The 15,000-nt window shown below is 45.7% G+C and overlaps 1 protein-coding gene across 2 annotated transcripts in view; it reads left to right on the forward strand.

Moving 5' to 3' along the window:
• Positions 1-15,000, forward strand: part of eif2ak4 (eukaryotic translation initiation factor 2 alpha kinase 4) — a 118,074-nt gene that overhangs the window by 6,264 nt on the left and 96,810 nt on the right. For both annotated transcript variants that reach the window (XM_067454844.1, XM_067454845.1), the window contains exons 6-15: positions 651-790; positions 4,382-4,482; positions 5,651-5,808; positions 6,052-6,587; positions 8,368-8,483; positions 9,658-9,812; positions 10,224-10,654; positions 12,717-12,780; positions 14,165-14,254; positions 14,328-14,450. In XM_067454844.1, the coding sequence (XP_067310945.1) occupies positions 651-790; positions 4,382-4,482; positions 5,651-5,808; positions 6,052-6,587; positions 8,368-8,483; positions 9,658-9,812; positions 10,224-10,654; positions 12,717-12,780; positions 14,165-14,254; positions 14,328-14,450 (1,914 nt within the window). The remainder of the gene's footprint in view (positions 1-650; positions 791-4,381; positions 4,483-5,650; positions 5,809-6,051; positions 6,588-8,367; positions 8,484-9,657; positions 9,813-10,223; positions 10,655-12,716; positions 12,781-14,164; positions 14,255-14,327; positions 14,451-15,000) is intronic.

Raw genomic sequence — 15,000 nt, forward strand, 5'->3', positions numbered from 1 at the left:
CTGGGGACTGAGGAGACGAGCTGCTCAAGTTTAGGAATAGGAATGTCCCATTCTTGTCTAATACAGGCTTCTAGCTGCTCAACTGTCTTAGGTCTTCTTTATCGCATCTTCCTCTTTATGATGCGCCAAATGTTTTCTAATGGTGAAAGTAAATAATTAAATAATTTAATTAAATAATTAAATAATTCCTTATATAAATGTAAAAAAAAAAGTGTTATAATTTATATAACTACTATATAACTAATATATTTTATTTATTAGTATTATAATATTAAGTATGTATTCTATTATATATTTTTAAAATTATAAATTTAATTTAATGTTTATTTGTTAGAATAATTAGTTAAATTAAGTATAACATTCCTTATATAAATGAAACTAATTCTTTTTTTTATATAACCAGATAAGTATATAATTAATTATAATATATTATATTTAAAAAAAATTATAAAATGTAATTAATTATTGTATATAATGAATTCATTTTATTTATTAGTTTTATATTATATTAAGTATATATTATATTTAAAACATATATGTAATTGATTATTTTATATAATTAATTTAATTGTAATATTGTGTGTGTGTGTTTGCGTGCGTGTTTGCGTGCGCGTGTGTGTGTCTGTGTATCTGTGTGTGTGTGAGATCAGGAGCGTTTGGAGAGCACCATCACTGTCCAGCCGGCTTTAGAAAGAGAGCCTTCAGCCCCGTCAGGATCTCCTGTGGATTCGTCTGAAGCAAAGAAAGCGTTGGCCAGCAGACGGAGAACCACGTCCAGCAGCCGACACCGGTCAGACACTGAACATCCCCACAGTAGGGGTGTAACGATATCGTTAAACGATATATCGCGATATAAACATGTGCCGATATGTATCGTTGATGGAGACGATATGATTTGTGATATAGAGTTGTTTTAGCCAAGGCTCAGCTTGCTGTAGTCGGCCTATTTATAAAGTATAACTCACACAAACACACATTTACAAATCTAAACTCTGTCATCGTGAACTCGCCATCATCTCGTTTCTCGTTTAACTTCCAAACACAAACGAAGATATTCTTTATTAAACCTGAGGGATTTCTGTCCCTCCATTTAAACTAGTGAAAGACCGATATTTTTTTTTTATATAACCGATGCCGATTATTTGTATGTTTATGTGCCGGTAACCGATATATAGAACTGATACTTACTTATTGTGTTATTTCTGTTTTTTACAATTACAGCAACAGCACTGAACTGAGCTTTTTAAAGGGGGGGTGAAATGCTGTTTCATGCATACTGATCTTTTTACACTGTTAAAGACTTGGAATCCCATACTAAACATAGACAAAGTTTCAAAAGTTAAGGTGGACGTTTGATGGGAGTATTTCTTTGTCAAAAATACTACTTCCGGTTAGTCATAAGTTTCGGCAAGTTTTTTGAGATCATGCGTCCCCTTTGACGTTAATGGGGGCGGAATTTCCTTGTATGGGCCTTACGGACAATTCTACCGGAAGAGCGTGAGAAAGAGAGGGAGAGAGAGAGCGAAAGTAACAGGCTACCCCCATTAAAGCGCTGGCTCGTAGGCTGCTGCACAGGTGATGTGCACATAACAATCTCACCAAAAAAGTGCGTTTTTGGTTGCCAGACTAAGACAGTCCTGCACAGATTCCCCCAAAACCCCGCGTTAAGGCAACAGTGGATGGAATTTGCTTTTCCGGATCAGCAACTGAGTTGCGCGAATGTTTATATCTGTTCGCTGCATTTCGGTGCCGACTGTTTCATAAACAAGGCCCAGCTCGACGCCGGATTTTCCGATCGCCTAATGCTGAAGGATGGAGCAGTCCCAACGATAAAGGTCCCAACGTTAGAACCGCAGGCGGTGAGTGAGACTGCTTCAAATGTCTGTGTTTTTGCCTATGCTCATCAAGTAGCCCAAACATGATCACGTATAGTTAATTGATCAATGGAGCATGCGATGTGTAGTGCGTGTACATTTGTTTAGCTGGCCACTATATGTGTAACTTTATGTTTGTGTATTGTAAAAGCACTCCAAACAACAATACACAAAGAGTGGGGAAATATGTTGAACTAAATAAGCGCGCTTCTTCATTCAAATGCGCTACTATTCCGTGTCTTTCTATGTAAACACTAACTTAGCCTGCCGTGCAAAACCAGTCCGCTTACTGTCTACACAAACCACGCGTAAACACACACACACACGTGCACAACTGCACTTCCCACATGTACACCTTCAAAGACAAAAATACGACGATATAATTCAAGTATAAATATGTAAATAACACAAGCCGCTCAGCATATTATATAGTTAGTGTATAACTTGTACCACATAGAGACGTCCTGCTCTAGTCGTTTTTGCTGCTGCTCCTGTTCAACTGCAGCCTCTGGGTCTGATTCCGGATCATAGATGTATGGCTGTATCTGATTAAAAGCCATATTTTTATTTTGAATAAAGTTTTTTTCCTGCTGTTAGGGATGACACAGCTTTACGACGCACTCGACTCAACACAAAAGCAGCAGCGCGCACACGTCATTATTTAGCTCCGCCCACACGATACGCCCCCACCCGCTCGGCTTTTTTCGGAAAGACTCGGAACAGCGCATCTTTCTTATATAATTATAAAAAAAATTAAGACTTTTCGGAGATATGCAGGATGCAATGCTACTCTATAGGTACTCAAGATTGACATGACACTGACTGAAACTGAGTGTTTCACCCCCCCTTTAAACACTGTAATTTTTGCAGTTTCACTCCCTTACATACAGAACAAAAGACTTTTACATCAATAGTCTGAAAAAATTCGCATTTTTTTTAAAAACAGTGCACTCTTTTTAACATTAATGCGGTTTCACCTTCTTATTTATAAATACAGCCATATTAACAACAGGCAAGATACATTTGGTCTTGTTTACATACGGTGACTAGCCTATATGCCGAAGCAACAACTCGGTAAACGGCTGAATGCGACTGAGCATAAACACACAGAAAGAAAGAAATTCGGTGCTTTTACTTCCAACATGCTCTCATTCATGGCTGTTTTGTTTCATTCATGTGAAGTTACGTCTTTATTGTGACATGACGGATTACCTGACAACTCTGTCAGTGAGTTTGTCTCTACAGCGCCAATCATCTCATAACATCTTATTTGTGCATATCTCAATCGTGCATTACTGTTATGTTAAACAAAGTTTATTAATTAAGGGAAGCAGGTTATTTTACCTTTGAACACCGCTGTTGACTCATCTCCCCTCAGACAGTCCGTTAATGGCGCGCTTGTATGCAATTCTGAAAACGTCCACAAGATGGCGGCATTTATTGGGAAATCCGATGTTACAAAACTGATACCCGATTATGGGAAAATGCTTAAATATTGGGAAACTGATATATCGGCTGATCACTAATTTAAAGTCCATTATTCCTCTCAAACTTAAAATGTCAAAACAATGTCATAAAATGTCATAACTTATGTTAATCGGCAACGGTCACATGACTCATGTTGATCGGCAACGGTCACATGACTCATGTTGATCGGCAACGGTCACATGACTCATGTTGATCGGCAACGGTCACATGACTCATGTTAATCGGCAACGGTCACATGACTCATGTTAATCGGCAACGGTCACATGACTCATGTTAATCAGCAACGGTCACATGACTCATGTTAATCGGCAACGGTCACATGACTCATGTTAATCGGCAACGATCACATGACTCATGTTAATCGGCAACGGTCACATGACTCATGTTAATCGGCTCCGGTCACATGACTCATGTTAATCGGCAACGGTCACATGACTCATGTTAATCGGCTCCGGTCACATGACTCATGTTAATCGGCTCCGGTCACATGACTCATGTTAATCGGCTCCGGTCACATGACTCATGTTAATCGGCTCCGGTCACATGACTCATGTTAATCGGCTCCGGTCACATGGCTCATGTTAATCGGTCACAAGACTCATGATATTCTTCTGTTGGTCACATGACTCTTGTTTATCGGTCACATGACTCATGATATTCTTCTGCTGGTCACATGACTCTTGTTTATCGTTCACATGACTCATGATATTCTTCTGCTGGTCACATGACTCATGTTTATCGGCAACAGTCACATGACTCATGTTAATCGGCTCCGGTCACATGACTCATGTTAATCGGCTCCGGTCACATGACTCATGTTAATCGGAAACGGTCACATGACTCATGTTAATCGGCAACGGTCACATGGCTCATGTTAATCGGTCACATGACTCATGATATTCTTCTGCTGGTCACATGACTCTTATTTATCGTTCACATGACTCATGATATTCTTCTGCTGGTCACATGACTCATGTTTATCGGCAACAGTCACATGACTCATGTTCTTCTGTGCCCAGGCGAGACACGTACAGTGAGGAGAGTCCGCGTCAGCAGGAAGTGCTTCACTTCAGTAACAGTGTCCTCGGGGAGGTCGTAGTTCACAGAGGGAAGTGCATAGGTGAGATGGCAGGCAGCCGGGACCCGTTCCGGATCGGGATGAGTAAATGTGTGATCAGGATTGGGATGAGGAGTGTATGTGTGGTCCCGTTCCGGATCGGGATGAGGAGTGTATGTGTGATCCAGATCCGGATCGGGATGAGGATTGTATGTGTGATCCCTTTCCGGATCGAGATGAGGAGTGTTTGTGTGGTCCAGAACCGGATCGGGATGAGGAGTGTTTGTGTGATCCAGATCCGGATCGGGATGAGGAGTGTATGTGTGATCCCTTTCCGGATCGAGATGAGTGTATATGTGATCCAGATCCGGATCGGGATGAGGAGTGTATGTGTGATCCCTTTCCGGATCGAGATGAGGAGTGTATGTGTGATCCGGATCGGGATGAGGAGTGTATGTGTGATCCCTTTCCGGAACGAGATGAAGAGTGTATGTGTGATCCAGATCCGGATCGGGATGAGGAGTGTATGTGTGATCCCTTTCCGGAACGAGATGATGAGTGTATGTGTGATCCGGATCGGGATGAGGAGTGTATGTGTGATCCCTTTCCGGATCGAGATGAGGAGTGTATGTGTGATCCAGATCCGGATCGGGATGAGGAGTGTATGTGTGATCCCTTTCCGGAACGAGATGATGAGTGTATGCATGATCCCGTTCCGGATCGGGATGAGGAGTGTATGTGTGATCCCTTTCCGGAACGAGATGATGAGTGTATGCATGATCCCGTTCCGGATCGGGATGAGGAGTGTATGTGTGATCCAGATCCGGATCGGGATGAGGAGTTGATGTGTGATCCCGTTCCGGATCGGGATGAGGAGTTTATGTGTGATCCCGTTTCGGATCGGGATGAGGAGTTGATGTGTGATCCCGTTCTGGATCGAAATCGGGATGAGGAGTTGATGTGTGATCCCGTTCCGGATCGGGATGAGGAGTGTATGTGTGATCCCGTTCTGGATCGGGATGAGGAGTGTATGTGTGATCCAGATCCGGATCGAGATGAGAAGTGTATGTGTGATCCCGTTCCGGATGAGGAGTGTATGTGTGATCCAGATCCGGATCGGGATTAGGAGTTGATGTGTGATCCCGTTCTGGATCGGGATCGGGATGAGGAGTGTATGTGTGATCCCGTTCCGGATCGAGATGAGGAGTGTATGTCTGATCTTCTGTCCCAGGTGAGAGTGAGCGGCTGGGCCGCAGTGTGTATTACGCCTTCAACTCCACCACTGGAGACTTCGCCGTCGTGTACGAGTGGGTCCTCTGCTGGAAGAAGACCATCGGGAAGTTCTTCACCAGCCAGGAGAAGGAGAAGATAGAGAAGTGCAAAAAACAGGTGTTTAAATGACACGGAAAATGCCTCTTCTTTCCCTTTATCCTGCATTAATATACTTATTTTCAAACAATAAACCATTGGACTTTTATTTTGAAGGAAGATACGATCACAGTCACATCGGATATAATATTTTAGTTTTATAAGAAATTTCATCTATTGGCACACTGATATCCTTTAACTCAGATGTGTGTGTGTCTGTGTGTGTGTGCTCGTCTGTGTGGGTCTGTGTGTGTGTGTGTCCAGATCCACGGCGCTGAGAGCGAGCTGAGCTCCCTGATGAAGTTGAATCACCCTAATCTGGTGCACTATCAGGCCCTGAGCTGCAGCGAGCGCGAGGACGGTCTGGTGGTGGATCTTCTGGCCGAACACGTCCCCGGCTCCAGCCTGGCTCAGAGGCTCTTGGGCGGCTCTCCGGTGCCCCTGGAGGAGCTGCGGTCTCTGGCCGCACAGCTGGTCTCCGCCCTCCACTTCCTCCACAGCAACTCAGTGGTGCACAAGCATCTGAGCCCGGCTTGTGTGCTTCTGGACGCCCAGGGCCTCGTCCGGCTCGCCGACTACAGTCTGGCCAAGCGGCTGGCTGACGTCTGCAGGGAGGACATTTTAGAGCCGGGCCGCGTGCGCTTCAGCGAGGACGCTCTGCCCCCGCGGACGGGGAAGAAGGGGGACGTGTGGAGCCTCGGCCTGCTGCTCCTGGAGCTCACTTTGGGCCGGCAGGTGAAGGAGTATCCTGTAACTCTGCCTCCCTCGCTCCCGCCGGAGCTACACGACTTCCTCAACAGGTGCGTGGGATCCGGGACATTCCCAAATCTCTTTCACACATTTATTTAAAGCTCTACTGTGTGATATTTTCCCCATCTAGCGGTGTAAAGGTATATGACCATCCAGCGAATATTAGTTTCTGATTTCGTTTTAACTCCTACGGTGGCTGATTTAGTCCAAGATTAACATGGCAATGCTCTTCACATTCGACATCGAGTGTTAAACGCGAAAGGCGAAGCTTGAATTTACGGGTATGTCCCTCTTTGGCTACTGTACTTTCAAGATGGAGGAGCAACATGGCGACCGGCGCTCGAACCCCTCACCCGTATGTGTTTCCAACGGCATATTATAAACTTACCAGAATACTTTATTACTTGAAAGAAGTAAATATACATTAATGAGCACATATATTTTTGAAAGAACTAAGTGTTTTTAGCTAAGAATAAACTAAAAGAGTTACACAGTGTAGCTATTAAGGGAAACTTCACCGCTTTTTCATATTAAACTGTTATTCCCTTAAAAGGGTTAGTTCAGCCAAAAATGAAATGTCTGTCATTAACTCCTCTCCCTAATGTCGCTCCACACCCGTAAGACCTCCGTTCATCTTCACACACAGTTTAAGATATTTTAGATTTAGTCCGAGAGCGTATGCAAGTGTATGCACACTATACTGTCCATGTCCAGAAAGGGAATAAAAACATCATCACAGTAGTCCATATTAAGGGTGACCCCTAATAGTCGAAGATTCGATGCATCGATATGCAGGACCGGATTCGACCACTGATCTCATGGTCGAATCTTCGTGGGTGTTATGAAACGAGGATCATACCATTTTGGCAATATGGGGGTGCTCAATATTAGTGTTATAAAGACGTGCCGCGCCTTTAAAATTCGAACACATACACCGACGGCGGCATTCGACGCCTGTCCGCGGCGATTAAATGTATTTCCCTCAAGTCGTGAATGTACTGATTTACTGATTTACATGAGCTGTACACTCATCGTGCAGCTCTTCTGTCAGAAGTCGATTCAAAATTGAGCTTGCGCGTATATAATGTTCTCGTCTGCCTGGTGTGAGATCCTGAGACACGGCGCTGAGCTTCAGTCCGGTGTGCCACAATCGGCTGAAGAACGTGCATATAAACGCACTCAGTGTTCTTTTCCTCTCTAGGCAGGTATTTCTTTAGGTTTATTTATCAAAATGTTCTTTTATATATTTGTGTGACGTTCTGTGTTTCGATCGCGGCTTTTAAATGTTATGAGAGAACGGTTAATTTACGAATGTGTAGTGTATAGTTTTGATCTCTTTATTAAGAGTGGTGGCTGTGTGCCGTGTGTAAAGTAAAATAAATAGTCTTAGCCTCCTGCTGACTAGTGTCCTGCCCTTGCCAACCCGTTTATACCGTTTATTTTTTTCCGGTCTATGGTTTACACACACACAGATGATTCGACTATCGGTCGACTATAGAGAGATTCGAAAATTCAGATTCGAATGTCTAAATCCTTAGTCGGGGACACCCCTAGTCCATATGTGAGAGTTTTTTAAATTCACGTTAAAGCGCTCGGAAAGACTTCAGGTTGAGCATTTACTGTGAACTGAGCCTCTTTTAGACATCGGCGGATCACGAGCTGCCCACGTGTATATAAACACGGCGTGCGCTTCACTCTGAGACACGCAGCGCATGCGTTTAATTCAGTCTAGACTTGGAGAAACGAATGACTGTGTTTTTATGATATAAAAAAAAAGTTTGTGCAGTATAAGCTTATAGATAATGCGTATTTATGCATGTGTGTTTGCAGGTGTGTGTGTATAAATGACGCTGATCGCTGGCCCGCTCACCAGCTTCTGGATCACCCGTTCCTGCGGCCTCCGTCACCTAAGAGTGTGGTGGCGTGTCACGAGTCCAGTCCAGAGGGTGATGCTCACACACATGCCCCTACCCCTAAACTTACCCATCACACACACAAACACACACACACTGCGCCTGCCCCTACCCCTACACACACACACACACACACACACACACACACACACACACACACACACACAAAAACACACAAACACACACACACTGCGCCTACCCCTAAACCTACCCATCACACACACACACACACACACTGCCCCTAAACCTACCCATCACACACACACACACACACACACACACTGCGCCTACCCCTACCCCTAAACCTACCCATCACACACACAAACACACACACACACACACTGCCCCTACCCCTAAACCTACCCATCTCACACACACACACACACACACACACACACACACACACACACACACACACACACACACACACACACACTGCCCCTAAACCTACCCATCACACACACACACACACACACTGCACCTACTCCTACCCCTAAACCTACCCATCACACACACACACACACACACACACACACACTGCCCCTAAACCTACCCATCACACACACACACACAAACACACACACACACACACTGCGCCTACCCCTACCCCTAAACCTACCCATCACACACACACACACACACACACACACACACACACACGGCCCCTAAACCTACCCATCACACACACGCACACACACACACACACGGCCCCTAAACCTACCCATCACACACACACACACACACACACACACACACACACACACACACACACACACACACACACACACACACACACTGCCCCTAAACCTACCCATCACACACACACACACACACACACAAACACACACACACACACACACACACACACACTGCGCCTACCCCTAAACCTACCCATCACACACACACACACACACACACACACACACACACACACACGGCCCCTAAACCTACCCATCACACACACGCACACACACACACACACACACACACACACACACACACGGCCCCTAAACCTACCCATCACACACACACACACACACACACACACACACACACACACACACACACACACTTCACACCTATATAGAATAATGATAGAATTTAAGAAAGTATTATTTTAAGCTTAAGCCAATGATGGCTTTCTCAGCTTGCTAGTGTTTCGGTTCGGTGGTATAAGTGTCCGTAATGTCCGTGTTTTATTCCTCAGACACCGGCGTTGACTTCGCCTCGACGGTCGTCCCGCGCAGCCACCTCCTCAGCGCCCCCTTCAGTACGGAGGTGCAGAAGCAGTTCTCGCGCTACTACAACGAGTTCTCAGAGCTGCAGCTGCTGGGCAAAGGAGCATTCGGCGCCGTTATTAAGGTCGGGGATCTCGTGCTCTTACTTTAGACACTTTTCTTTTGGAGATTTGTTATTAATGCAGATGACAATGCTCGTTTCATACATCCTGCGTCCGTGAGATGTGAGGAAAATGGCTTGGAGTTTATGACATTGCTGTATTTATTTTTTCTGCATTATATATTGTGATATGAAAAACTACAGGAATTTTGAGCAGGCTTTAATAGCTCCGTTTGAAAACTGAATGGTACCGAATGCTATCTTTAATATTGAGCAGTTTGAGCTGCAGTAGCTCGTCTGTTTGATCGGACCCCACGGGCCAGCCTTCGCTCCCCACGGTCATCAATGAGCCTTGGCCGCCCATGACCCTGTGGGACCTCTGAGAGACATTAAAGCTTATGTTTGTTTTGTTCACTGATCATGTTTCTCATGCAGGTCCAGAATAAGTTGGATGGTTGTTATTACGCGGTCAAGCGGATCCAGGTGAACCCGGCCAGTAAGCAGTTCCGGCGGATTAAAGGTGAGGTCACGCTGCTGTCGCGCCTCAATCACGAGAACATCGTGCGTTACTACAACGCCTGGATCGAGCGCCAGGAATTGCCTTCGGGTGGAGAGATGAACAGCGAGAGCTCAGAGGCTTTCAGCAGCCCAGAGCAACACTCACAACCCACGGCTCCATCTCGCCGCAACGAGCTGGGTCTGATGGACACTATTGAGGACGACGCTCCGCCGCCGGCCCTCGCGAGCTCCGTGGAATGGAGCACCTCGATCGAGAGATCCTCCAGTGCCAAATGCAGCGCAGCCGACTCTACGGACGACGAGGAAGACGACGATGAAGAGGGCGATGTCTTCTGCCCCTCCTTCCTGTGAGATTCTTACTTCATATTTTTGTCTTGTTTCTAGTCAAAATATCTAATGATTCTTACATTAAAGGAACTGTATGTAAATGTATTTCAATGAATCATAAAATGGCCCTGATGTGTCTCTAGACATTAAGAAATCATGTTCATTTCAAACACTTCTATCACTGACAGCAGTAGTCCGGCAGGATATTGTCATTATAAAGTTGTTGTTGCTCAGCTGATGTTGATGATGTCATGTTGTGCTTTGGCCTGATGCTCCGCCCTCCACCTATCGACCAATCAGGAGTCAGTAGTGTTTGGGGTTGCCAGATCTGCTCTAGTTACCACAGCTGCAGATCTACAAACGTTCTGCTGATCCTGCAGCCAATCTGGCAACCTCGAGTCAGGGGGAGGGGGTGGGGGAGACACCGCTCTACAGTCATTTAAAGGGATTTCAGAACCAGTTTTGGCCACGTTCTTACACACACTTCCTTTAAGAAACATTTACAGATAAGTACAAATTATTGTCGTTTTGGGGAAAAAATAACTCAAAATGAAGAGAGTTTTTGCTTAAAATAAGATAAATAATCTGCCAATGGGGTGAGAAAAATAATCTTGTTTTCTGTTTGAATTAAACTCTCTTTATTTTGAGTTATTTTTCCTAAAACAAGACAATTACTTTTGCTTGTCTAGTAAATACTTCTTGTTTTAAAGGGCCGGTGAAATGCTGTTTCCTGCACACTGAGCTTTTTCCACTGTTAAAGACTTGGATTCCCATCCTAAACATAGACAAAGTTTCAGAAACTAATGTTGGACGTTTGATGGAGTATTTCTGTGTCAAAAATACTCCTTCCGGTTTCTCTCAAGTTTCGGAGAGTTTTTTTCGAGTATGGGTCGGCTTGACGTTAATAGAGCGGAAGGTCCTTGTATGGGCCGTACGGCTCTTCTCCCGGTAGGGTGCGCGCGCGTGACTAGAGCGAGAGAGGAAACGCACGCCCATACACACTCTCAGCTGCAGATCCAGTCCTCCGTGAACACTTCTGTCGTTATAGTCCGCGCCGCGCTCCACTTTATTCCTATGGGTGACGTCGAGCGACTTCAACGCTTCAGTATTCCGGGAAAGCAGCGCTGCATTTGAACCGATTTGAACGCAGAAATGACGGGAAGCTTCACAACATCGCTTCAGTCGCGTCTCAAAGTGGATTTACACGCCACTGCTGTCAGGACTTCACCAAATCATACCAAAGAAGTGTGTTTCTGACGGAGCGGTCCCAGCGATAAAGGTTCGGTCCTGCTTTGGAAGCAGCCGGTGAGTTAAACTGCTTCAGATGTCTGTGCTGTCGGCTCGTCGCGTGAGTAAACATCAGTAAACGACACGATCGCGTGCTTCGTCATTCAGATGCGCTAACGGACTCCATTGCTGTTCTCTGTGTAATGTTACACTAGTCTGACGTGCAAAACCGTTCTGCTTGCTCCTGCTTAGGTTTGGTCGCATACAATAGTCCATAAACCGAATCATGTCCTCATAAACTGCGAGTAAACACACACAAATGTTGACAGGCCACTAAATACAGTCCATACCACAGAGACGGACGTCCTGCTGCTGCTGCTTCTCCTGTTCAGTTTATTTCAGCCTCCGAATGATTCTGGATCACGTATTAGCTGAATCTGATCGATAGCATACATGGGTCGATAGCGATGGGTTCTCCACGCTTGAGGACAGCTTTGGGCGCGCTCGTCATTCTTTAGCTCCGCCCACTCGATACGCCTCCAGGCACTCGTGTTTTTCTGGAAAGACTCGGTACAGCCCATATTTCTTTTATAAATATAATAAAACTAAAGACTTTTCGGAGATATGAAGGATGCAATACTACTCTATAGGTACTCAAGAGTGACATGAGACTGACTGAAACTGAGTGTCCCCCCCCCCCCCCCCCCCCTTAAGAATTTGTAGATGTTTGATCTAGAAACAAGACAAAAATACTAAGTAAGAAAAGCATTTTTTGCAGTGTGCTGGCCAATCTTCACGTGTGTTTTGGACTGATAGCGAATGTTTGCTGACCTGGTTCTCTGTTTGGTCACACAGGCCTCCTGACAGCGACTCCGAGAGCGACATCATCTTTGACAACGCTGATGTCAGTTTCCTACAGGTCGTTAAATCTCATTAATCAATGCAGTTCGAAACGTTAGCCCTGTAAAGTTTGACATGCACTATATTGCCAAAAGTGTTGTGACGCCTTTACACACACATGAGCTCCCCATTGTTAACCCGTGGGGTTTAATCTGGAGTCGGCCCACCCTCTCTAACAGCTCCAGCTCTTCTGGGAAGGCTTTCCTCAAGGTTTAGGAGTGTGTTTATGGGGATTTTTGCCCATTCTTCTAGAAGCTCATTTGTGAGGTCAGGCACTGATGTTGGACGAGAAGGCCTGGCTCTCAGTCTCCGCTCTAATTCATCCCAAAGCTGTTCTATCGGGTTGAGCTCAGGACTCTGTGCAGGCCAGTCCAGTTCCTCCACACCAAACTCCTCATCCATGTCTTTATGGAGCGACGCTTTGTGCACTGGAGCGCAGTCATGCTGGGACAGGAAGGGGCCGTCCACAAACTGATCCCACAAAGCTGAGAGCATGAAATTGTCCAAAATGTTTAGGTGAAGCATTAAAAGTTCCTTTCCAACCCATGAAAAACAACCCCACCCCATAACCCCCCCTCCACCAAACTTTACACGTGTATACACTTGTTCTCATTCTGCAGAAATCAAGACCAGGCAACATTTCTCCAGTCTTCAACTGTCCAATTTTGGTGAGCTCGTGCAAATTGTCGCCTCTTTTTCCTATTTGTAGTGGAGATGAGTGGTCCCCGGTGGGGTCTTCTGCTGGTGTAGCCCATCCGCCTCAAGGTTGTGTGTGTTGTGGCTTCACAAATGATTTGCTGCATACCTCGGTTGTAACGAGTGGTTATTTCAGTTAAAGTTGCTCTTCTATCAGCTTGAATCAGTCGGCCCATTCTCCTCTGACCTCGAGCATCAACAAGGCATTTTCTCCCACAGGACTGCTGCATACTGGATGCTCTTCCCTTTTCACACCATTCCTTGTAAACCCTAGAAATGGTTGTGTGTGTAAATCCCAGTAACTCAGCAGATTGTGAAATACTCAGACCGGCCCGTCTGGCACCAACAACCATGCCACGCTCAAAACGGCTTAAATCCCCTTTCTTTCCCATTCGGACATTCAGTTTGGAGTTCAGGAGATTGTCTTGACCAGGACCACACCCCTAAATGCACTGAAGCAACTGCCATGTGATTGGCTGATTAGATAATTGCATTAATGAGAAATTGAACAGGTGTTCCTAATAATCCTTTAGGTGAGTTTACACCTGTGGCCATGCAGTGACTGAACACCTGAACTCTGATTCGGAGGGGCGGCCCAATACTTTTGGCAATATAGTGTATCATAATATCATATAATATTAAATGCATTTTATATAGTCTGATATAGTGAGATTATGGAGGAACTCCAGCTCAGTTTTTCTTCGCAGGAGGAGCCCAGTCGTAGAAAAGCAGCGGATCCATCAGAGAGCTCCGACTCGGAGAAGCCGCTCCTGATAGCGCATTACCTGTACATACAGGTGCGTGTGTGACCCTTGACCTGTGGCTTTGCAGCGGTCAACGGTGTGTAATAATTCTGTTCTGTCTCTTCAGATGGAGTACTGTGAGAAAAGCACGCTAAGAGACACGATCGATCAGGGCTTGCACCAGGACTCCAGTCGACTCTGGAGGCTCTTCAGGGAGATCCTGGACGGTCTGTCCTACATCCATGAGCAGGTCAGTATACACACACACACACACACACACACACACACACACACACACACACACAGCCCCTTAACCTACGCATCACACACACACACACACACACACACACACACACACACACACACACACACACACACACAGCCCCTTAACCTACGCATCACACACACACACACACACACACACACACAGCCCCTTAACCTACGCATCACACACAGACACACACACACACACACACAGCCCCTAAACCTACGCATCACACACACACACACACACACACACACACACACACACACACACAGCCCCTAAACCTACGCATCACACACACGCACACACACACACACAGCCCCTTAACCTACGCATCACACACACACACACACAGCCCCTTAACCTACGCATCACACACACACACACACACACAGCCCCTAAACCTATGCATCACACACACACACACACAGCCCATTAACCTACGCATCACACACACACACACACACACAGCCCCTAAACCTACCCATCACACACACACACACGCACACACACACACACACAGCCCCTAAACCCA

This window comes from Pseudorasbora parva, chromosome 10 (assembly GCF_024679245.1).
Source record: "Pseudorasbora parva isolate DD20220531a chromosome 10, ASM2467924v1, whole genome shotgun sequence".
In the NCBI taxonomy this organism is placed as follows: domain Eukaryota; kingdom Metazoa; phylum Chordata; class Actinopteri; order Cypriniformes; family Gobionidae; genus Pseudorasbora; species Pseudorasbora parva.